The sequence below is a fragment of the Cataglyphis hispanica genome, chromosome 2 (assembly GCF_021464435.1).
Source record: "Cataglyphis hispanica isolate Lineage 1 chromosome 2, ULB_Chis1_1.0, whole genome shotgun sequence".
NCBI classification, from domain to species: Eukaryota; Metazoa; Arthropoda; class Insecta; order Hymenoptera; family Formicidae; genus Cataglyphis; species Cataglyphis hispanica.
The window spans coordinates 5,941,484-5,967,983 of record NC_065955.1 but is presented as its reverse complement, the minus strand read 5'-3'; the positions used below and the strand labels follow the sequence as shown (position 1 = coordinate 5,967,983).

General features: G+C 31.8%; 2 protein-coding genes across 9 annotated transcripts in view; both read left to right on the top strand.

Annotated features, from left to right (window-relative positions):
• The window catches only part of LOC126858982 (neurocalcin homolog), a 161,841-nt gene that overhangs the window by 60,081 nt on the left and 75,260 nt on the right, over window positions 1-26,500 (top strand). The window lies entirely within an intron of this gene.
• LOC126858978 (neuronal calcium sensor 2) overlaps window positions 1-26,500 on the top strand; it is a 132,533-nt gene that overhangs the window by 59,919 nt on the left and 46,114 nt on the right. The window contains exons 1-2 of one of the 8 annotated variants that reach the window (XM_050609788.1): window positions 15,456-15,584; window positions 17,598-17,811. The exons of 4 other annotated variants lie outside the window; for them this stretch is intronic. Coding sequence is in view for 1 of the 4 variants with exons in the window: in XM_050609777.1 (XP_050465734.1) it covers window positions 17,583-17,811 (229 nt within the window). In the remaining 3 variants the exon portion in view is untranslated. Of the gene's footprint in view, window positions 1-15,134; window positions 15,585-16,859; window positions 18,063-26,500 lie in introns of those variants that run through there. 3 more of the 8 variants (XM_050609785.1, XM_050609777.1, XM_050609782.1) reach the window with 3 other exon arrangements.

The following is a 26,500-nucleotide window of genomic DNA, read 5'->3' as shown; positions in this document are numbered from 1 at the left end:
TATTTATTTCAAAGATATATTTTTTGATAAATTCGAATCAGAAGAAAAAATCGTTTTGATGATATTAAAAATGATGAATAATGTCGTTTCATGTGCTTTCCGAATATGTGTAATATTTTAATAATCTTTTTTTATTCAACAGATAAGATATAGATATGAGATTCATTCTTTATAGAAACGTCAGAAACTTTCAATGAGATCGCACACAAATTCGCACTAAATTTGAGCTACGTGTTCAGAATGTATAAATCAAAATTTAAGTAAACAGAAATGATTTAGTTTTTCAGACGTCATAGTTGGCCCGTAACGAACATGACAACCGATAATTTATTGATAGCATTTTTTGATAGCTTTAAGAGCAATAGCAGCATCGATCTACCGCTTTATGAAATATTGAAGCTGTGATTACGTTTGGTAGCATTCGGAAGAATAGTTGATAAACTATGGTGAAACGAAATCGACACCAATTTCCTGTATATGGCAATCATGGCACTTTTATAAAAGCATTACTCTCTAATTTCCATTTCACGTTTATTCTTTTCAACAAACCCGATTTATCAAATGGAAATCGAAATCATATTTGTACTAAAACAAAATATTATTGTAAAAAACAAAATATTATTTTATATTTATTTTTAATAAAGTCGGTTTTTTCAATGAATTTCGATTAAGAATAAGACAATTGAAAAAGTTTGTTATTTTTAGATAAATTAATATATTTAAAATATCAATTACATAGAATATATGTGAACTAAAATCAATTAATGCCGAAACAGCTTGCTTTCTCTTGATATGAACTCCAAGATCGAAAATTCCTAGTTATGCTAATTGTATGTATACAAGTAAATTAAATTATTTCTAATAAAGCGTATTTTATATATATTCTTTATATATTTTTTAATAATAAATTTTAATATTGCTTATAATAATAACAATCATAGCATAATTTATAAATTTTATAGTACTTTTTAACTCATTATCTTTATGTAAATAAAAATAATGCATTTATAGAACAATTTTATATTAAAAATAAGAATTGTATAATGCTCAATGCAGTGTACACTAGTTTTGATTTTTGTTTATTTACTCTAAAGAACACTATATGAAAAAAAGGAAGCTATGTTTAATATTAAATATTCCATTTAAATACAATTTTTCTTACTATATACGCGCAGTTATTCACTCTGGTAGTTCCCAAGTAAAGCAACTAGATATCAAAGAATGCTATCACATGTGTATACATACGCATGCATTTATTTTATGACATTTAGTTTGATTTTAATAGGCATGCTTCAATAGAATCGAAGAATTTAATTTTAGAGAAGCATTGCACGAAAAATTTTTATGTGCGACAACACATAATATGTACATCAACAATTATTGATCACGAAAAAAAAAGTGTATAAAATATTTAGAATATATTTAGAACAGAATAATAGGCCAACGCAATGATAGCAGCTCGTGATAGTAGAGATTAAAAATCTCTGAGCAGAAATATAAAGGAAAATATTTCAACAGCGTAAAAAATGTATACGATATGAATCGTTAACCTCGTTAACGCGTATTTCTACAGGAAATAACGAACAGCTGTTTGCAAATGCGAAAGATGTTGATAATATCAGATGCAAAATATAAAACAAATTGTGACAAAATAAATATTTGATATGATAGTAATTTAAAAAACATTGAGTACACCCATGTATAAGCGTAAGTATATGGGCATAATTTTTTTGATCGAGCTAAATAAATTATTAAATAAAATTCTATATAAATTTTTATAATCTTTATTACATATTGAATGCATTGCAAATGAATTGCAATTTATTTTGCGTTTTAAATTGGCATTTTTAATGACACATTTATAGTCATACGAGAACATTAATTAGACCTAGATTACAATAGGATGTAATGTCCTGGAAATTGATGTATTTGGCATAGGTTTCTGATATAAGCAATTATGTCTTGAAAGCTTATGATATATGTGCATCGCTGAGCATAGCCATTCTGATGCATTATGTGACATTAGTTCATGTACGATCGAGATCAGCTTGTTGATATCTTGGCAAATCTTAGTATCTTAGGATTTACAAAGCATATGTAAGGACTATTTCCTCTATCACATTCAACACAAAGTTACAGAGTTGTAGAGTATTGTTTCAACTGAATTATCATGTCATACTTGAAATTGTATGACATTCACAAGCCTGTTTCTCGAAACGGAATACTTGAACGTTGCATCTGTATTATAGATCATAGAACAAGGTTTCTATACGTATGTACTTTGTATGCTGTTATTCATCGCGCATCGAACATTCTGAAAACAATGTCGTAGGAGAAGATAATAGGATTTATGCAGAAAGGAAATGTGAGCGGATATATTTTAGCGAAATCATGATTTAAGGATGTATGTGTCGAAACATTGACAAAAGCATGCGAAATTCGCAGGCTATCCTATTTTTTTCTGAGTAGCTGTACAAAACCTGAGCATAATTCTCTTCACAGTTTGGAAATTATTTAAGTTTAAAGTTAGTATTGATTTTTATGGAAAATTGTGTATTGTAGTATTTATTGACAAATGTGACAAGGAAAAAACATTGCTAACGAAATAAAAATTTTTTACATATATTAAGAAGACGCTAATAAATATTTGAGCAAAACTTGATTTACTCCTTTAAAAGTTATTTAAATTAAAAATTCTAGAGAAATATTATCTCTCTCTTTCTATAAATTATTCGTTTCTTCTTGTTTCTTGCAGTTAATGTAAGAGCGTATTCACAATCAACAGTTTTGTAACAATATATATAATATTATAATATATAATATATAATATATATAATATTAGCGCAACAATAATGATGTATATTATTATAATATACATATGATGTATATTAATGATATATGTGATATATGTAATCGCTGATGACAATAATCAAATAGCAGTAATAACAACATTAAAAACAAAATTAATAACGCTTGTAAATTAATATACAGCAATGAAGATAACATGCAATATCAGCTTGATATATGACATATAGCAGATGATATAGTGCAAGTATGGAGCAAGCTAAGAAAGTTTATAAAGGCAAATGAGACACATACATCGCACTGCACAGACATTGCGAGATAAGAAACGGGTGGACTTGTCTGCGGATATGTCATTCGCAAGATATCTCCTAAAGTTGCCCGCGAGCCCTTCAAAAGTTAGCGCAGGGTATGGAATAAGCTTTCTCTTTCCCGTTTCGTGGCCGTGCGACACGCGAGCAGATTTTTTTTTTTTTGTTTCTGAAACACCCACGGATCATTAGCCACGATAATCTTAATTTCTTCTTACACTCCAAGGCTCTCACAACTGAGCTTATGTTAACTACGCCGTGCGGTTTCGAGCGGCACGCGAATCTAATAACGCCAAGTGTAGCACAACGACGGTTAACAAAAACCGTGTATACATGTGTACGCGATTTTACAGAGGGTATCAAAAACTGTGCACTTTTTTTTAGCTACAATATGTTTATTAAAAAATTGTAGGCTATCGTTTTTTTTTTTTTTTCTCACAACTCTATAATTCTTAATATTTATTCCAAAAAAGTTAACTATATAAAGTAATTATATATTTATTAATTGATAAATATATCTATTATTAAATGTATTAATTGTTATGGCATTAAATGTAAAGCATTGATAATTTTTACGAGTATGCACGAATAAAAATTTGATTAGAAATTTGTAAAACGGACGAAAAGTATCAGAGATGTTTTCTTGAAGACTACTTTTGCGGTACATTTACGATAATAATTTAAAAAGAAAAAAATAGCCATTTATTAAAGGGTCAATATTTTTTAATTTTATAACTTAAAAAGCGAATATTATTTTGAATTAATCGCATTCCAATAACTGTGTACTAGTATGCATCATAAAGAGAAGCGTGGCATAAAACGGCTATTATGATGGTGTAATGAGATTTTAATAATAAAGACAAAATACAGTAAAGGACAATTAAGCAAGATTAGCCATTATTTGCGAATAGAGCTTTTTTAAATTAAGTTTTGAAGAAGTTTTTATTGTTAAATATTTTTATGCAAAATAGCATCGATCGGAGTAATAGAACATAATTTAAAATACGAGAGAAATTTAACCAATTATTATTATTATTATCCAAGAGTCTAATTATTATAATTATAAATTTATTTTAAACGTTTCTCAAGTTTTTAGAATCGCTGTGCGGAGTTTTTTTTTAGTGTTGTATCACAGTATAATTTTTATTATTACTATACATAAAATTTGTCAACTAAAATTAATTAATATAATAATATCTCTCTTTTTCTCTCTTTTTTTCCTGTATATCTATGTATCGTATTGCTTATATTAAAAATCAATTTTTGTGATAGTTGTTTAAGATTGAGTATAGTGTAGTAGTCTTACACTACAGTATATGTCGAAATATAGTGTAGCATACATCTTAAATATAAATTTTGTAAAAGCAAGATCTAATTGGAATTAATTAAAGCTAAGATAATTTACTTAAATAAGAATTATATAAATATTTTAAGATTGTAAAAAAATCTGTTTAATTTTGCTTTAATGAGATCTAAAGGAAATTACTTCGGCTTTTAAGATTGTCCGTATATCTGTATATATAACGATATTTAAAAAAATCAAGATGTCATTTTTAAGATCCTGCTTTTTAAGATCTGTACTCGATTCTATGACGTCATTATTGCTTGCTGAAGATCGTTAACATCAAATTGGATGATTATCATAAAAAGATAGTGAGTGAAGTGATTAGGTAAAAATGAAGTGATTAGGTGAAATGAGATTATATTATAACGTGCTTTACTTTATATGATATGATAAGATGATACGATAAGATGATTGACTAATTTCTCTTTGATCGCAGTAAAAATAAAATTATTTTATCAAATTCTCATAATTAAAAAACTACTTAAGTTATTAATAAGACCAAGTTAAAAAGACAAAGTTACTTTTGTAAAAAGATGTTATTATTTAAATTGTTTAGAATTAAGGAAACGAAAGGAAAAAGGTTATAAGCAAAGAAATTGTGAACTGTTGCTTTAAAATTGATAAAGACTTAATGAGAGAGATGCACACGCAGGTGCAACATATTTTTATATGTTAATATTTTTACATGTTAATTGAGTTAAATTTTTTTTTTTACGTTTTATTATTGTGACAACCGTTCTTGAACGAAATTATAACTCGAATACGGTACGAATATAATGCTCGTAGAAATAAATCTGCGGATTTTATTTTGAGATTGAAAAATGTAGAAGGTCGTAGTGTGCGCAACATTCTCGCTGTAGTAAATTGCTTTGTGGCAATAATTAAGATGCGTATCGAATTTATTCACATGTGTTTCTAGCGACATTTAATCGTACAAAGCACACAAAATAGAAACGTATAATTTTGACAACACAATAGATTAAAATATGCGTTAACATGCTTCCAAGTAAAATAAAAATAAATAAATAGAAAAACAAAAAGATTATTTTTTTGCTATAGATATTTGCAAATTATTTTAATTAAAAGCTTCTTATTTGACAAGGCTAACGGAATAAAAATATAGCGAAATTTCGCGATATGACAAAATAGCATTTAGCATAATATCGAAATGTATCATTATTGCAAGTGTAATTAAGATTCAGATACTCTGAATTATTTATTATATTATCCAACAAAAAAAAAAAACGTAAAGGTCATACATTATAACATTCTTCAACGTTATCATTAACGTACCCGCAACGGGCGTGCAATAACGATCACGATAACGAATCAAGTATGCATCGCACGCCATTTCGGCGGATATTAAAACCTTTAACTGGAGCGAGGGAGAATTTAAATTACAATGCGAATAATATAAAATTGGAATAATTCTTCGTTGATAAATTTTGTGGTGAGCAATTTATTTTTTTATACTTATTACATTGAATCGTACATAATCTTATTTAATTTTTTCTATGTCGCTGATATCTTAATATTATGGCAGAATTTAAAAGGGCTTTATAAACCCGATAAAACTTTAAAGCGAATTTGTGAGAATCTATAATTATATTTATATAGTTTATAATTATATTTTCTTTCTGTTATTTAATTTGAAAATAATGAAAGTTTAATTTTCAAAAGCTAGAAAGATACTTTTGTGTATTATTGTAGATTCATAAAATTGTCAATACATTATACACTGTATTGAAATTTTGTTTCTGTAAGAAGAAATAATTTGCAAATTTTTTTGCAAAATGTCAAAATTTATTAATATTATTATATAGATTGTTTACGATTTTATTTTGGCTTACGGAGAGAACATGCATATTACAAGAAAGCAAGCTTGCGATGACGAAGTTGCACGTTATATGCATTCATGTATATCTTTATCGGCGCCCTAATGCTTCATCTGAGCGCGATGAAAAATAGAGGAACATTATATTTAGTTGTTCGAAGGGCGCTTATATTTCCAACTGGAGTTTTTTATTACTTGTCAAAATACACGATAGTACATTATTCAAATGATCAACGTACGAGTTGATCGATTATTATGGCATACTTTTTGCTCTTGTTCATGCATTTACAACGCGTCTTAGTTTTTACGAAGGCGCAAGCGTATTTTTCTTGACAAGAAATATATTATTGATTTTTGCACCCTTGTAAAATTGAATAATTTTCATATTAAAAATATGCTACTTTGCATCACAAATATTATATTTGATTTAAAAAAAAATTTTTCGTGTGATAAAAGCAAAAAATAATCATAAGTTCCTACATTATTTATTTCTTTGGAAAAATCTCTCAAAACAAAATTTTTTGGCAAATATTTTATTATTTAAATTATTATATTTGTCATGAAAATTTATTTCGCTTTAATTTATAACGTCTATTTTTTATATGCAAAGTTGATTAATTATTATTGTAAATTTATAATAGTTGCGTAGGATGCGGATTAACAATTGCAAGCGATTTTGTTTTTGCTTCTGAAAACAAATCGAGCGATCAACGATTTCCTAAAGCGTAGAGGACGATGTTAAAGATGTTTCTCGAGGTGAATGTGCATTTCATGGAGGTTCTTTGTGTAATGCACACATACATATGTTATACGCAGGCATGTCAGAAATGCGAAGGCGAGGCTTCGAAATTGCATACTGTTTTTCGTTGACTGAAATATACGGACAAGTGAATAAATTCGATTCGCGCGATACCAGACGATCTTCCTTTCTGGAAAGAGGCATTTCTATGTCTTTCTAAAATTGTTTGAAAGAAATATTTTGTCTGTGATAACTTATTCGTACGCGTAGATATATTTGAAGGTATAAAATTTGTCTGCAATAAAAATATAGAAAATTTGTATGAATAAAAAAATTTTAATTTTGGAAAATAATTTGTCACGGGCTTTTTATATATTACTCTTTTTATATATACTTTTATATGTATTTGTACACATAATATTTTCATAATATTTAAATATTCATAAATAATTTAGAATAATTACAATGAATATTGTATACAATTGTTTTATTGACTCGAGCTGCATATTTCAATAAATTGTGCATTTTAAGGTGCAGCGTCAGTAACGGAATATTTTTACGCAGCGATAAAAAATTTTTTTTTATGGCACATTTGACTTTCTGCAATTTTCCATTTTCTATGTCAATCGCGACAATACATGCAAACGTGATTTATCTAGTTTTTTGCTTCTGTATTCTATGGAAAAAAAGAATCTGTCGTTTCACAGAGTGACCCATTTCACTGAAATATATTGATGTTTTCTTTTTTTAATATAGTCGTTTTAAAGCTATATCCAATTATTCTTGTGCGCAAAAACAGAAATTTGTTTTAAATCCCGTGTGAAAACAAATATCCTCTTTCTTTCTGCGGAGTTCAACTTTTTTTCTCTCATGCTTAATCTTTTGTGATATATATTAATTTCTTTTTAATTCAATAATTTTAGCAGTGCATGCTAAAGTAAAATACAAATTTGCAATTATTAATTGATTTGTTTGTGTTTGTGTTTATTTTATTGAGTTGTGGTAAAATTTATTGTATATTTACAAATGATTGTGCAACATATGTATGTATGTGTATGAGACGTTTTTAATAACATTTTATACAAATAGTTTTTCCAGAATTAAAACGATTGAAAAAGCGTTTGTTAATATTTTTATTTTTTCCAATAACGCACTTCAAAATGTAAGAGATTTGATTGCTTCGATATTCAATGATTTATTTCAGCAAATTTTTCGTAAATAATTAAAAATATATATATGTTAAACAGATATACGAAATATACATAATATAAACAATCATATATATATATATATATATATAAATTATATATAAATGTCAAAGTAGCAAATTAAATTTGTCTAAATCGAACAAAAGTTTTACATCTGCTGTCTAATATTAGTAGCATTAACAAAATCCTGATGTGAAACAGGAAATTTGTAGAAGCAATTTATATTAGCAGTTACATTGCGTAAGCCAGCGCATGGTAAATAATGTAAGTGTAAGTAAATGTAATGTATTTTCTCAGGATGCACTCAGGTGTTGCCGCCCGCAAGTGTATAATTTTTATTTCTTAGATAAAGAAAATGTATTCTAATTAAATATAATAAATATTAAAATGTGTGTTTAATCAAATACTCTCTTTTTAACGTTTAAAATATTTATAAAAAGGAACAAAATGATTTAGACATTGCATCTATATGTATTTATATTTGCACATAAAATTGATGTAAGTATATATTTTAAAATTTTATAAAAAGATATCTTAAGCTTGTACTTTATCCTTGTTTTAAATTACTATTTTATTCTTATTTATTTATCCTTGTTTTAATGGATTTTTTTGAAAGAATATTTTTTCTCTCTCTTTCTATCTCTCTTTAAATCTTTTTAAATATTTTACGTTATGTAGAATCTCTTTTAAATGGGCACGCGCTTGAATCTCCGACTTGTTGGAATCTTCGATTCTCAGTAAAAAGATAAATAATTTAATTTAAATTAATTTAAACTTTCAGCGTTCTCTGATTTACCAACTTTTAAACAGTTTCGACTTAAAAAGTCATTATGGTTTCAACATTTTATTATGAAAACCTTCGTTTTATAGATTACCTCTAATAATGAGATCTGTCGCTATAAGATGAGGCATTACAATATATCCTATATAGCTAAAAAATTTGACAACATCCATATTTGTTTTAACTCGGTATAACAATATTTAACTCTATTTCTTTCTCTACGAGATATTTCATTAATTTTGTATGTTAAATGTGAACACATTGTAGTATTTGATTCATCTCATTTGTTATTTAGGAACTAAGCTTTAGTTTGAAAACTTACTTCTTTCAAAATAATCGGCTTCCAGCCTCATTTTTCCCACGGATAGATGTATCCCGGGATGCTTGAAATTCAACGTTTGTGGCTGGTATTCGCCGCGAAACCGTTTCTTTAAAATCGTATCGTGCACTTACAAGTGCCTTCTTCGGCACGTAGTGTGCATTTCTTGCTCCCTGTAGCTGTTTCTACAATGAAAAATACACACGGGAGTGAATCTCGCAGGAACGAACAGAGCTTTTTCTCCGTACGACTTTTTTGCCGATTCTGTCTTCAGGATATGGAGAGAGATCTAATGCGAAATTCCGTCTTCGTAACGACGAAGATATCGCGGTCGATATATTTTGTTCTGTTCATTTCTCCCCAACGCTCGTATTTTAGAGACATTGTTTTTTTGTTAGACAATTTTTTCGTCGAATGTCTTCGTATTCGTATGATTATGCTTGTCGACTGCAGTAATGAAGTGATGGAAACTGAAATGGAATGAAAAAGAGCTACAGAGTAAAGTTCATCTTTTTTTCAATATTTTTCCTTTTTGAAATATATTTTCTAAACTTTGAATGCATGTGTGTTGGTATTTTTGACTGACTTTTCGCAATAACAGCGTTTTTATTTAAAAGAAAAATTTATCGAAATCCATGCAAAATTTGAGCTGCTGCTATTTAAGGGAATTTATTAATATTTTCAGATACTACATAGGCAGATAAATGCAAAGGATATTGTATATTTGTGTGTAAAGGTGAAAGATTTGTCAATATAAACGCTGATTTTCATTATTAAATTTCGTAGAAACATTCCGTTATATATGTGAAAAAATAAGAAAAATAAATACATTTACATAAAAAATCTAGAAAAAGTACTCATTTTTCGAGAGTTTCAAAGATATGCCCCCTTAATAATCAATAATAAAGAATCAATAAAGTAGAAAAAGATTGCATCTCTTATCAATCCTTTGTTTGAATAACAATTTAATAATTTGTTTATATGATATCAATAATATTTCAATTAAAGCTGTTTTTTACATCTACGTGATTATTATGAGTTATTTGTTTCGTTAAAAAATTCAACGATCGATCGATACCGCGAAGGCTTGCTGAACAACAATATTACAAAATTGCAGACATATTTACGTTGTTTATGCATTTTGTTTACTATGGATGTACGTGTTTCATCTCGGATTGTATCTTTCATGATTACTAAAAATTGTATTTTTTTTCTTTTCATACGTGAGCAAATTGATGTATAAAACGTGACGCAGAAGACACGTATCCGCACGCAATGACACGTTTAATGTCTTTTTTCGCGAGACGAATTTACGCATAACGTAACGTAGACCTCTGCTTTCCTCTCGTGCACACATCGACGATCGTTCGTGCAGAAAATTGAAAAGCCGCACGGAAAGAACGACGCGCGTTCCACTTTTTTGGGCAAACGAATTACAGCTAGATGGAACGAGCGCGATGGATGACAAGGTTGCACTGTATTGACATAGAATCAATTTAAAGCTGCTGCGCGACGATTTTTAATTGAAAGTAAAAAAAAATTACCGCTGTTTCGGCGTGTGACATTCAATCGATTTATATATCTCTTTTTTCCTCTATTGCAAATTAATTAGTTGTATTTAGGTACTTTTATTTCCATTCCACTATAAGAAGAAAAATAATATTTTTTATCGAGTAAATCGCCGATTAATATATCCAATTTTGATCAGTCAGATTAATTGAAAAACAATTTTTGCTTGCGTAGCTCATATTCGTATCGTATAAATGTAATCACGCATCATTATTCATCAACCACGACACAGAGTAATGATTGGAATGTATAATTCTTGGTATTCTGCGATTTTCATGACGTTTATTAAACAGCTATAATTGATCTACTGTTATTGTGTATAATCGTACAAATACGTACGTAATAATAAACAGTTTTTAAAAATGATAGAAACGGAATGTATTGGAGTTATTATGAATGTAATTTGGCTATATATATATTGGTCTAACAAATTATATTTATTTATATGTCACAAAATATGTTTTGTATATTAATTACGATATCAGTTTACTCTTTTAATTTAAAACATAATTATGATTTTTGTGCAATTTTTAGTCTGAAAAAATCTAATAATTATAAATTTTTTAATGTAATTTAATACTGGAATATCACGACATTATTATTCTTAATTTAATAACATTAGAAGAAAATTAATTTTTGTATATAACGACAATCTTATTCCAGTCTTTTTTTTTCTACAGATTTTTATTTTATACAATACTTCCTTTTTCTGTGCAAAATTTTCAAGATCCGCTTAGTTTTAGCGGTGCTCGTGACAAATTCTTAATTTTTTTTTTTTTTAATTCTTAATTCACGTCTTTTTGCTGTAAAATAGTTTTTTTTTTATATAAGGTACACGATGAAAAGTACAGCATTGCTGTTAAATTTTTTGCATTGACATTAAATTTGCGTGCATCACTTATGATATTTAGGTATTTAAGTAAAACTCGTTCATACTTATCAGAAGAATTTATTCACAGACGGAATTATATATAACGACGGCAATACGTGCAAGCGTATACATGGTTTATAGAGTCTATATATCCACTCTCTATATTTCGGAAATGATAAAATTATGAAAATTTGCGAAATTCGTGTTTGATCATTTCGAGGAACGATTCTTTTGAGGGGGTTGGAAAAGTTGTCTCTCCAAGGGAGTGCCCTAAAGAGACCCCCACAAAAATTTCAAATGGAATTTTCTATGCAGTATATTGTTTAAAAGAACAGAAAAAAGAAAATTTTTGATGCATATCAAGGGATGAAAATTGGCTTTTTTGAACTTTGATAAATAACTTCCGAACGGGGCAATTTATCAACTTTCGTTTTGCGCCAAGAAAATTTTTTTTTTTTTTATACGATGTGTTGCAATATATATGGGAGGGAGGAAGGTCCCATTTGAAATTTCCGAGTTGGGGTCCCCAGGGGATCCTCATGGGATCCCTCTCCGGGAAACAAATCCCTCAACCCATTTAAAAGAATATCCCCTTGAAATGATCAAACATGTATTTCACATTTCATTTTCATAATCTTGAGTTTTCGAAATATCGAGGATGGAGACAGACTTTATAGACACTCTGTAGAATATTTATCGTAGCGTGACCAGCGCAATGGTTATTGAATCTTGGTCTCTTTCAAAAACCATGAGTTTATGGACGAGCGTGTATCGTTCTTCATATAGTTTTGCGCACGTTTGCATGAATGAAAACTTGCGTTTCTCCCTTTCCTTTTTGCAGCATCATACCTCGAATAGTGCCACACAATGCACACCTGTCCCATGTGGCTTCTCTCTATAAGCCCGATTGTAACGCAGACTCACATCGCATTCGAGATCCACCGACAAACTTAATCGATATTAATCACTCGGTTTCTATCATTCAAATCCATTTTCGGCTCTGTTGACTCGATGTGGGACGAGCAACCGTTTGGCTTTCCACATGGGATCGCGCAATAGATATCGATGATTGCTTTTTGTTAAAGCGAGATAGATATATTTGCATGGGAATTGTGCTATCGCACCGGATGTTACGCCAATTCGACTTTCTATGTGACATAACGAAACGTGACGCGTAACAGTTCCAGGCTTCAATTCGAACGACGTGTCGCTTTTAAGGTATCGTAACGTAAAATAAGTTCAAAGAAGGCCATATAATGTGAGATATTTATTCAGAGAGTGATATAAATATTTGAAAATTTTTCTACAATTGACGCATAACCGCGACACACACACACACACACACATACACATATAGTTTAAAATTGATAAAATTATAAATTAAATTACTTAAAAATTGTGCGATAAAGCTTTATTAAAATACAACACTAAATATGATTCTTATTTGTGTGATGATCGTGTGAGATTCATGTTAATGGAATGAGATAGTGTTAAAGTATGTTTTATCGGGAAATTACATTGATTCAAAGTGTATATTAATTTATAGGGTTGGTTATCTCGTTTGCAAAGTTCATGATACTATAATACTGATTTACGATACGCATTTATCTTTGTTAAAGTAAAATCATGGTAAATTCCTAGCTAGTAAACATCAGCACAGTTATGCGCAAAGTACACGAATTTTTCGATCATTATTTTTCCAGCAGTAGATGTTCATTTGCCTCGTTCAGCATTATACCGGCTGATTAAGTAAAATTAATTTTCTTAGTCTAATGTGTACGCAAGCGAGATTTCTCTCTCTCTCTCTCTCTCTCTCTCTCTCTCTCTCTCTCTCCATAAAAATTTTACGTCATTCTGATAGAAATATAAAAAGAAAAATTAAACTAATTGAATGATATAATAATATGGTGCATATGTTTACATTTATAGTATTTTATATAGAGAGTGTGGAAAAAATACCGGGACTCTAAAATACGGGACTCGAAAACAAGGCATTTGAGAAGAAAATGTTACACATAAAAGTTGTACGATTTTAACAAATGCATCAAACGGTGACTTTTGATCTTGAGCGCAGTTATAAGGAGGTCTTAAGATCAACTTTAAAAGCTTAAATGGAAACCGGAAATTATTTTTTATTTGATATTTTTGTAGTTTATCTTGAGAAATTTTCAAACTACTATAATAAAGTATTTGTTCATTGAGTATTTTTTGAGTTATTTTGTATCTTATTCTGACATCTTATTTTGATGTTAAATATAAAATATCTCGTAAAATATTTACTTTTTGATCATCTTACGTAATATTCTTATACAGAATAATAAGATGGATCAATTAGTATGAAGGAAATAATTTTTTTTTAAAAGAGGGTTCTGGTATTTTCCTGAACCTTATACCGGGTGTTTTTAAATAAGAGAGAAAAATAGAACAAAAACAACACAAAATGAAAATAAAAGAAAAAATTAATTTTTACCTCTTCCTTTGAAGGAGTATAATTCCCCCAGGAAAGAAAGAAGCATACATCTCTCCTCGGAGAGGGATATATAAGTATATGTTTATATGAAAAGCCATCTTAATTTTCGATAAAGAATCATATCCTCAAATTTTTCGTACGTATTTAGAAACAGTAAATATCAATAAATTATCAAGCAGCAAATTTTTATTATTATATCAGAAATTAAAAATAAAAACGCATAAAAACAAGTGTTGAATATATAAAAACACTGGAAGACGCTCTCCTTTTTTGAATCAAAAAAAAAGTATTGCAATATTTCATCGAGTTTCCTCGTCACCAGGTTCTCCGCATTGTAATATCTGACACATCCGCTCGGAATATCTGACACAACGCTCGTCCTTCGTAATCCGCGACGATGCTCGCCGCGATACGTAATCTTCGAATGATCTCGTAACCGACGCAGAAATGCAACCGCGGTTAAAACGTCGATGCAGCGATATCTAGAGCTGTGCAATCGTTCGACCGTATGCGTGCAACGGTTTACGGTTAACGGACACCGTCGTCACCGCCGCCGTCGACGGCGGAAGAAGTGGTGAAGAACACGGGATAGCCGGTAGGAGGTGCCGAAGAGAGTGGCGGAAGATACGTAACACATTTTACGGGCGCGAACGGACAGAGACGGAAGCGAGGTCGTATATAGATCGAGAAGGAAGAGAGAGAGAGAGAGAGAAGAAATAGGAGGTGGAAGCTTTCGCGGGCTGTGAGAAAAATCAGAGGGGGCAGCAGGGGTGGAAAAAGGAGAGGGGGCATTGGTGGCCATGAGGAATTTTACGGCGGTGGGGGCGGGTGGGGGCGACGGCGGTGGCGGCGGCTCGTTCAGCACGCAGGATCAGTCTCGGGGAGAGAGACCTCGCACCGACGTTTTCGCCTCGCTCTAGCTAGTATCTCCGCCGCACTCGTACGTGCTAGAAAATCGCGTCGTATCGTTGACAGATTTTGAGCCGCGAAAAAGAGAGAGAGAGAGAGAAACGCCGCGGGTAACAAACATCGAGATTTTCCCCGCACGTTCCGATCTTCCCTTCGAGTGGAAGAGCATTCCGGATTTCACGCACTTCTTTCTCTTTTCCTTACTCTTATCTTCTTCGCCTTGGACGACCCACGCGTCCTGGTGATCGCGTCGGTTGTTGTTGTTCAGTACGGTCAATGAAGGCTGGCTGAGGGCGAAGGAGACAGAAGAGAAGCACAAGGGAGACAGAGAGTGAGAGGAGAATTGCGTACGTCCTCGTCCCGTCCTCTCTGATCGAGCACGCACCCTTCTCGATCGACAAAGGGAGAAAAACGAGTACACCGCGTGTAAGGATCATGCCGCTGTCAGCTTAAAGTGACAATCCCGGTGTTGTAGAGTAGCGCGTAAAGGGCTGCATCAAAAGCAGGGAAAGAAAAGAGAGAGAGAGAGAGAGAGAGAGAGAGAGAGAGAAAAGAAAAAAACTTAAAAATCGTGTTGACGTTTAAATCGCGACGTAGTACGGATTGAAGTGGGGACGCTTTTCCTTACGAGGGTACGCGTGAGTGTACGACTAATTAGGCATAGCGAAGGAAAAGGGAAAAGAGGAGTAGGAGTCATTGCTACAACCGGGTCGAAGAGCCAAAAGATAAGAGATTGCGTGTGTGTAGTAGAAGGTACTTCGTATGCGAGTATACTCGGCGGACGACCCCTGGGGCGTACTGAGCAGAAGGGAGGCTGCGAAAAAGGCGAAAAATTCCTCGATCTTTCCACATCCTTTGTTCCTGGAATTTCCGAGTAGCTGCCTCGAGCTCGCGAACCGAGCTCGAGTATACCTGTGAGGCTGACGGCTGTTCCGCTGTCTAAGCGTTTTAGAACTGACGTCTCTCTTTGAATTAGACAAAGCTGCGATAGAACGTACGTCTATATAATGTACGATTCTTTTCCTACCGTTGAATTTTCCCAAGTCAGCTCGTACATTTTCTACACGCAAGGCGAAAAAGGAATAAATAGCTGGAAGGGGATTAGGGTCATTCGATAAGATATCTGGCTTTCTGATCACGTCTCAGACCGCTAATCTCCTGTAAGATTGGTCATTTCGTGGGTCACTCGGGAAAAATTTTATTAAATCGTACAAGAAACGACGTATTGAGTTCAAAAGCCTTTTGAAATGAATATAATTAATGCGAAACACGTTAAACGAAAATAAAAAAGTTCCTTAAAATATTGCTTACTGTATATATTTGTCTTCTCTTTTCATTTAGATTTCAAGATCCTTTTTTACATTCTTTCATAAACATCTGTGATCTGACAATTCATTTGGTAGGAAATACTTTATCACGTTTAATGTTTAATTTTAAAATGTGGAAAAAAGTATTTCCATGAGAATAATTAAATATTATATATATATATATATATATATATATATTTAATTAATTAATTATTTAATTAATTATATATATGTAAAATTTTATTTAATTAAAATAAAAGTAAGTAATGTCAAAGTAATGAAAGTAAGTCATTTCTGTAATATTAAATACTAGAGTAATTAAACTTGAGATTAACTCTTCGCAAAAAGGGAATTCAATGAAAAGTGCTCGAATATTAAGGCTATACTACGGTCTCTATAGAATTTCAGAGAAACTCGGAATGAGACTCTCGGGAAATTGATTTATCGCGACGTATCTATTTATACATCGTGGTATTATGCGAGAAGCTTACACATCAATAAGCAATTTGTTCTTATCTATTTTTATATTATAGATACGGCGACGTTGAATCGCATATATAGATACGAAGGAAAAAGCCAATACGCGATACATCGCCAAATCGATACGCCCCACATTGCGTATGATCGGTCTCCCGCTGTATGTAAATAAACAATTCCATTCGCCGACCTCACGCGCCTTGTTAGGTTAAACGCTAAAAAAAAAAAAAAAACGACATTTTCATTCGGCAGCCGATCCCGCTGCGAAGCTTGAAATTTTAAACGCCCGTTCTAGATTAAATTCGACCCGTGTATACCGTGTGGCCGGCGCGCAACGTTATCCGATGGCTTTAAGCCGCGCGCTTAAACTTTAAGCACGAACCGGCGGGGAGGTGGGTAATGCAATCGGACGGATAATGGGTTAAACGCGGCCGAGTACCTTCCTCTCTTCCAACCCCTCCCCACCCCTCTTCATCGCTCCCCTTTTTTCTCCCTCATTTCTCTCTTTCTCGTCATGCAGCTGCGGCCCTTTATCGGCCGTCACACATACCGGGACGGTAACGATCGATAGCGCGCGAATATATACGCAAAAAGCCACGGGCCGCTGGTCGAAGCTCGCGTGAAATTATATACGGTTGCGATGTGTGATTCGCAGGACGCAGGTGAGATAATATGCGCTCGCGAATTGCGCGCGAGGGTGCGCGAGCCAGGAGGGTGCCATCGTACCGATTGCAGCAGTGACTTGCGGGCTCGCGGGCGGACACGTTGCGAGCGCAGCTTGACAGCTTACGTTCCATGTGTCGTGAAAGGGCCTGTGCCAACGACGGCGATCTCGCGGGCACGGTTTTTCGGACGAACGACGGCTTCTCGTGAGTAATCGGGTTTAGCTCGGCTGCTGTGCCAGCTACTACTGGTCTCCTCCTCATCTTCTTTATCGTCGTCTTTATCTCGAGGCGAGGAAGTGCAAACGCGGGGTACAAAACGCTCGCGAGACGAATTTTACGAGAGAGAGAGAGAGAGAGCGAGAGTGAACGTTATCGTTTATCTCGAGGGATATACGAAGAGAATATTGCACGACATTGGTCCGCTGGCCTCGTGGAATAACGCTACTACTGAACCGGTAAGCTTCTTTCGTGCGGTTTATTAACGCCTTGTAATCCTTAGATTTCATGAGGAAAAATATCGAGATATCTTGGATATTCTCTCTTTATTTTTCTTCTCTCTTTTTCGTCCCTCTTGCTCCAATAATATGTTCGATTAAAAGGACAGTTGTTTACGAATTTTAAATAAAAATTGTAAGCAACATATGATAATGCTAAAGATTAAATATCATCACTATAAGAATTTATATGTTGATTCGTGATGATAGCGGCAGTTGATGTAAAATAGACTTTTCCAGAGTTGTAACATCGAAAACTGAACTCGTCTAAAGTGTACTTAGACTTTTTGCTTTTGCAGCCATTCTGCAATTTGACAATTTACTTTGCTTTATGACTTCTTTCAATACATGGCACACAGTTCAAAATTCGATTCGTTATTTGAGAATCTATTGATATTACATCTTACAGGATGTTTCTAAATAAGTGCGATAAATTTTAAGAGATGATTCTTTGTCGAAAATTAACTGGGGTGTTTTATATAAACATATAGTTCCTTTCTGAGGAGTTACTTCTCTAAAGGGGAGAGGTGAAAATTAATTTTTTTTTTTCCTAATTTTGGACAGGTTAGTAAAATGAAATTTGGTGGACATTTTTTACTGGTAGAAAGGATATTTTTTAAATCTTTCCGTATTGTTATAAAGGGATGCAACTAACAACTTCCTATTTAAATTTTATTAGAATTTTTTAACGGTCCGGAATGATCAGGAGTATATATTTATATGAAAGACCTCCCTTAATTTTCGACAAAGAACTATTTCCTAAAATTTTCTGCTCTTATTTAAAAACACCCTGTATATGCTGATCTATAAATAATTTTGTTAAATTATAAAGATAGGTCGACAATGCATTTAGATTTCTTTTAAAAAATATCATAAATATCATGCAATAGTAACAGATTACTACAATAATTTATATTCTGCGATAGCAAATTTAATATGTTAAACAAATGTAATTATCAAACAAGTCGATAATAATATTTGCGGAAAATATAATAAATAAAAAGATGGATTAGGAGAAAATAAACACTAGATTAGGGTACAAACTCGTATATGACATGACTGGCGTGACTTCGTGGACATTGTACATAAATTCGAAATACGCGCATTCGCGTGCTTGGATTAAATATAATCTTCTGGAAGAGTAAATTAGGGAATACGTTCAATTACCTTGAGTATTTGCGTCACGAAAAGTCGAATCATTGCTCGCGTCTTGTGTCGGTTTCGTACCGCCATAATGAGACACCCTGTATATACGTTCAATTAGAATTAAGAGCTTTACAACAGCTGCTTCTCCCGGCAAATTAAACGACCGACAGATTAAAACTTCACGCCGTTAATCCCGCGGTCGTTGTTTTACAATGATTAACGTGGTTGTAATAATCGTTTACTTTTTGTGGATATAATAATCGTTTGCTTTTTTAGGTGAAATTTTCATCTGAAATGTTATTCTATTAGGAAGCTCTATAATTGAAGTATAATATCTTCTTGAAAGTGGAAAGCTAATAGTTCTCATGCAAAATGATATTATATCTACTTATATTAATATATTATTTTTTTAGGCAAATATGAAATAGTTACAAAATTGTTTGTTGCGTTTATATTTGCACGTGAATATTTTCGATATTTTTTTTATACGAACATAACTTGAGACTAATCGAATAAATTGTGCAAAATAAAAAACCAAAGATACTAAATATACTTTGAGACTAAAAAATCTCGCGAAATTAGTGCGCGTGCTTTCTAGTTAAAAGAAAATTTAATAAGTTATTTACGACTATATGTAATCATATGTGATATCATAATTGGTTGGATAATGTTTTTTAAATAAAAATACGTGTATTACTTTTATATTATAATTTTATTATTATGTTACATTTGCCATGATTAAGGATGTATGTGTCACATGTCAAAACTTTGACAAAAGCAGGAAAATTTCATATTCTACTATTTCTTCTGAATATCTGTGCAAAGCCTGAGCACAACTTTCTTAACGGTTTGGAAATTATTTGAGTTTACAGTTAGTATTGATGATTATGGAAAATCGCGTATTGTAGTATTTATTTGTCAAGGAAAAACATTACCAATGAAATAAAATTTTTTACATATATTAAGAAAACTCGAATAAATATTTGCGAAACTTGATTTAGAAAATGTAGAAAAATATTAGTTTTCTCTAATATTTTTTTCTTAGCAAAATATTATTCGTTTTTTTTCTTTCTTGCTTCATTTTAGGGGGTATTCACGATCAAAAGTTTTTGTCATAAATTAGAAAAAATATTAATTATAACTATTTTTTTTAAGACCTTAAAAACCATATTATTTTATAATACTTTAATTCTTTTTATAATTTGGTTTTTATAGTTTGATTTATTTATTTGATTTTTCAAACAGTATAAACGTAAGAAATACGTTTTTCTTTTTTAATTTTGACAGTTTTTTTGTTACTATTGTACAACCAAAACATTGTTTTAATAGAATAGCATTTTTCAATTTTTTGATATTAAATCTTTAATGCTAGACACACACTTATGTACAAGAATATTCAATAAATAACAAGCAGCTGATATACTGTTTTCTATTAACACAAAATTGAAATTGTCTTCTATACTTGGTTATAAACTTCTCGGTTTAAATGACGCAACGGACACTCTTGTAAAGCCATTTTTGTACGATAACACATTTCACGACTTGACGTCTAAATGATTTAACACTCATCTTGTTGCGCATTAACAACGTTTCCCATCGTTCAATCTACCATCGCCCTATCCAACCGCGACGAAGCCATGAGGCTTTTGAAGTGTCTGCATAATTCATCGGTCGATCTTATAGCAGTAATCTTCTCGTCCATCATTTTTGGCTCGTCGGCCGTTTTCATGTTCATCACAGCACACTTGCGACGTAAAGCGTGCTCGAGATAACGCCGCCGAAGGCAATCAGTTTCTCGTTTTTTTTCGATACACGAGAAATCAAGAAAATCGATTTTGATTCTGTCAGGAATTCTGTCCAATATATAATATTGACATTAGAATGTGCGTGAGATTTATTTTCTTTAATATCTTTAATATGCCTTAATAAAGTAATAATATAAAAAGTGAATTTAGAAATTTTAATAGTCATAAATATAATAATGTGATAAAATAAATAATTTATTTTGAAATAAGAACTATTTCTCTAAGAAAACAATTTTATTTATGTCACAGATTTCAATGTTTTTTAAGGAACATTATTTAATTTAAGGAACTTTATTTCTGAGAGTATGAAACTTTTGACATCTTTATTCGTTCGTAACTTGCTGCAATTTTTAACAATTTTCAAAAATATCACATAGATTTTATATCCAGATAATGTTAAAAGACACGAGTTAAAAATGTATTTAATAAAAGAAAGATGTGAGAGAATATAAAATTCAAAAAATTTATTTTATATTTATATGGATTGGAACGCATATTCAGGATTTTTTACGCATTTATTTGCACGTGCTAGAATTTTTTTTTTTTTTTAATTTAAAATTTTTGTTATAGTAGACCGGTATGTCAAGTTAATAGCAGTAGCTTCACTAGAGTTATTTTATTCGCGATGATACGAGTTTAAATAAAGGGGTAAATGCGCATTTATCGATTTTTCAGACTTTTTAAATGCGGAGAAGCTGCGTTAAAGTCCAGACGCATACGTTGAAAGTAGCACAAGGTCATACAACAATAATCCCACAAGTGTAATTTATCTCTTTTGTCTAAAAAATATTTTGATTATAATTTAATAATTAAAGAAACACATGCAATTTTTTAGATATTTGCATAAAGCTTTAAAAAATAAAAACACTAAAAAATTTTAACAGCTTTTTTGCATATTTTTCTCTCAAGTGAATATATAAGACTATTATTATTATATTTTAATATCTTAGATGATATAAAATTTGTAGAATTATAAATATTTATGTTTGTGAATTAAATTTATAATATATATATTTTGAAAAATACTAAAATGTAATAAAAGAACTATGATATATTTAATAATTTACGAGAGATATCCATTTTTTTTAATGTCGAGATTATTGAGCGAATCTAAAAATATATAGAATTGTCGGATGACATTTTGTTGTCATTTGTAGCCCATAAATCGCGTTTCCGCGAGATTTTATTTTGTAAATTGTCGAATTAGTGACAAATTTGGATGTTCGCATATTCGTAGTCCAGACACATCTAGACACATTAATGTGACACATAGAGAGACACATGTATGATACATACACTGATGAAATCTTCATATAAAAGAATGATTACATACACAGAAAACGAAGCTTTTTTCCTCCTTCAATCAACACGCGGCGCTCGATCGAAAACAATTTGAATAATTCCCCTCGTGCCGGTAACTTCTTAAAAAGACTTTCGATACCTTTGTCCTGAAATCCTGCCGATGGTCGTTACGGCTAAGTAGTCGATCGGTACGAAATTCCCTTTTGTAGTCGCCTAAAAGATTTTTTGCACGAGGCTTTGTCGCACGATATTGCTGATACTTAAATTACGAGAATATTAAGGCATTTTACATTACACGCAAAAGCTTCATTATTTTTATCTTGCGATACAATTTTTTTTCTAATTATATTGGTCGACGAAATGAGGCCTTTCTGCCTTAAGTTCTATTAAGTCATTTCTGGTAGATTTTTTTAACGCGGATTATGAATTTAGCCGTAAAAATGGCACATCGTGTCAAGTTTTTGAGAAAATCTCAGTTAAAGTTGCTAAAATAGGCGTTTTTTGATACTTTTGTATGAGTTATATTTTTCGACCGGAAATGATTTGATAGAACTTAAGAGAAATTTCCTGTTCAACAACAGTATATTATATTACATATGTAAATGTTAAATGATGTAATATTTTGACTTGAGCGATACATTTTTAATGTTTATTAACTTTTCCACGAAACTCGATTCAACTTATATCAAAATCGTATGATTTTACGCTATAAAAATAAAATTCTGCTATTTAAAACATGCGTGACATAAACTGAATATTTTTGTCATAACACAGTCGAAGATTTCCATTCTCTTGCTTCGCCGTTTGGTATTGCTGTAATCGCATGATACAAAATCGCGAGGCAGGATACACGGTGACCACCTCACCGGTTTTAATAACAGAATGAATGTCAGAATCTAGCGCAACCTTGGTTCGCCATTTCGTCTTCTATCGTATCTAGATGGATGTTGGCTCGTATCGAGCATCTATAGCAGTCACCCTTGACATTCTAAGTCGTTTCTAACTGGATCGTCATCGCCGGACACTATTGGGTGTATCATAAGTCAATGATTTTGAATAATTCATTGTATCGAATGTGAGAGGAATAAATGTTTACAGAGCACACGGTGACGATTACGCAAACGCGACACGTAATTTTGAATGGTGTAATATATATTTCATATTGGCGACTTATACAATATATAAATTTGAAGTATTTAGCACGATATTTTAATCGTGTGTTTATGATATTTTATAATTTTTTGTAAAATATTACAACTGAAAAGACGTGCGTAGTACATTATTATATTTTAATTATTTCCAGTCAAAAGAATATGTAGAAATGACCGGCAATAATATTAAAATATTATGATAGAATATTATAAATGATACAAATAATTGAAATAAAAATCGAGAAAGTTTGCGTAATAATTTAATACATGCATAACTTTGCGGGATAAAGGGAAAATTAAGAAGAAAGACTTGCGATGAGATACAGAAGCTTTTAAAAGCGCCGGTTACTTTTTGTTATCAAACGATTTACGGCCAGATTTCTATTCAATCGATAGCGGCGTAGAAAGAAACAATTTTTGTCCTCATTTTTCAAGGCGAGCCGTTTCGAAGGATCGATACCAGAACATGTAACACGACAGCAGGATTTAGTGCGGCCTTGAGCTATTGATCCTACTAACCCCATTGTACGTGGATCTTTCCTTTCGATTTACTTCGACACTACACATACGTTTGGTCGACCATATTGAATTCGCTTAATCGTATTCACTGCAATAGTAATATCAACGCGCTACAATATATAATCTTTGTATCATGATCGGATAATGACGATCGATTAATCATAATAACGTTCATTTAACGTTCAACCGATACCCGTCATCATGAGTTTAGTGTAAGTGACATATTCATATGTCACTTCGTGTATCTTTAATGAAGATCAGCAGTTCTCGATTGATTGGTCGATTCAATTTTGATATTTTATTTTATCTTCTAATCGATTGATAAATGTTACAGGCTAAAGGAATTATACGATAAATTTAAATTATGGGTGATAATATTATTCTTGTCAATTATTTATCATAACATTTAGTTCATGAAAATAGTCTTTTTTGCAATTTTAATTGCAAATTTTTTAAAATTCTGACGTAATGGATAAGTAATTTCAAAACCGGATTCAACGTCCAAAAACTTATAAGAAATGACTAGTCCTGTTCCGGTGTTAGAAAAAAATCATTTTTTGTTCAATAGTATAATATTGGTGGGCAAATAGTCTTTGATATAAATTATTGTGACTATTTATAAAATTTGCAGTATTTTTTAGTAGAAAGAAGTAGAATGTAACAACTCGAAAAACTATTATCTAAGATATCAAATCAAAGAAAGAAGGGGAAGGAAGACGGAAAGAAAATTACACCAGTCGAAGGAACAATTTATCACGCACACAGAGACACGTGAGCAATTGTTTATGATAGTTTATGATAACGTACTTGAAATACAAGAATCGAATAAAACTTTTGCGAAGAATTCATGAGAGAGAAAATGATTAATAGCCGCAAGGGATCAGACATTGCAAATAAAATATCTGTCCGGGGTGTCTCTGCCCGGAGGCAGTAAATCCCACTACGCGATCTCTCAAGGATCCGCCTCACGGCACGAGGTGTAAGATGAGATTGTATAAAACCTGATAGTCAGAGGCGACATAACGCTCGATCGTAAATAATAAATGCGGGAAATTTCCTCGGCGAGATGATTGTCTCGGGCCGTCGCGAACTTGATGGTGATCCTTTTCGAGGTTGTTATATTCGAAAAGTCGGATAAACTGCGGGAAGAGGAATGCATTTAAAGCGAGAACAAGATTTAATATGACATTTCCGATCGAATTGAAATTATTCGCCGAGTTGGAAGAATCGAAAATGAGCTCGAGGAATATCGTGATAGAACAATGATGGCGTAGGGTAAGGAATCAGGCTTCCAGATGGCCTGTAATCGCATCACGACGACAACTCGGAGTATCTTTCATCACGGATTCTCATTCGGATCGCGAATAGGTTACTGTCGTGGTACGCTTTCGCGATTATGCGATGGCTCGTTATAATCATCGGTTTTATCTCATTAATCTCGCAATTGTGCGAGTACCTTGTACAAATGTCATCGCGCCGATGCGGTTTCCACTTGTGTTCCAGATCGCCATCTTCGATATTTCGATGTCAGGGCACGTATCGATGTTAACAACGCGAATTGAATACTAAGTATATCTTGTTATGCAATGTTACTGGAATTAACGAACATGTGCGGTGATTTCAATTGCAATACTCGTCCGACTCTTGATGCGTACGCAATCCAATGTAAACTTATTTTAGTAAAGTGCAATCATGGGATGTTGAGCTTAATAAGATGATCAATTGATGTGAATCTAGTCTTGGAAATTGCAGATATTGTAGATCGAGATAGCAATTAGTCGAGATTGCAACCGTCCTTCTTTGGTATCAAGGAATATTCGAAGATAGTAAGAAACTTCAATTTTTATTTCTTCTATTTTATGTCTTTTTTTTATTTAAATCTTATAAATTTTATTATAAGGTAATCTAATTATGTCACTGTAATTATAGATATAGATTATTAAGTAATAGAATATTTTTGCATCTTTTTGGTACAATATATATATTAGCTATATTTGTTTACCGTTCTAAAATATTTTTGAGTTATTAATTATATTACACATGATTTATCATAAATATTGCCGTTTACCGTTCTAAAATCTTTTTGAATTATTAATTATATTACACATGATTTATCACAAATATTGCTTTTTCCAAGCAAAGCGAAGATTTATAATATTTAAGTCAATCTAACAGATTTAAAAAAAAAAACAAATTAATAAGAGATATAATTAATAAGAGACATCAAATTAAGGGATTGAACGAATATTGCAACGAATTAATATTAATTTTTTTATTTGAAATTTCTAGAGAGAAAAATTTCTATTCTTGGAGAAGAGTTGTATTTCCGCGATGTGGTTTAGATCCAGTGCTCGTGTTTGCATTTCGGAACGATAATGGCCGCGGCATGTATATTTTTCTTTCTCTGAAAGCGCGCACGTATCTGGAAAATCTTTTCATAATGCGATGGAATAATGTGCTCGCTAAAATTAATCGC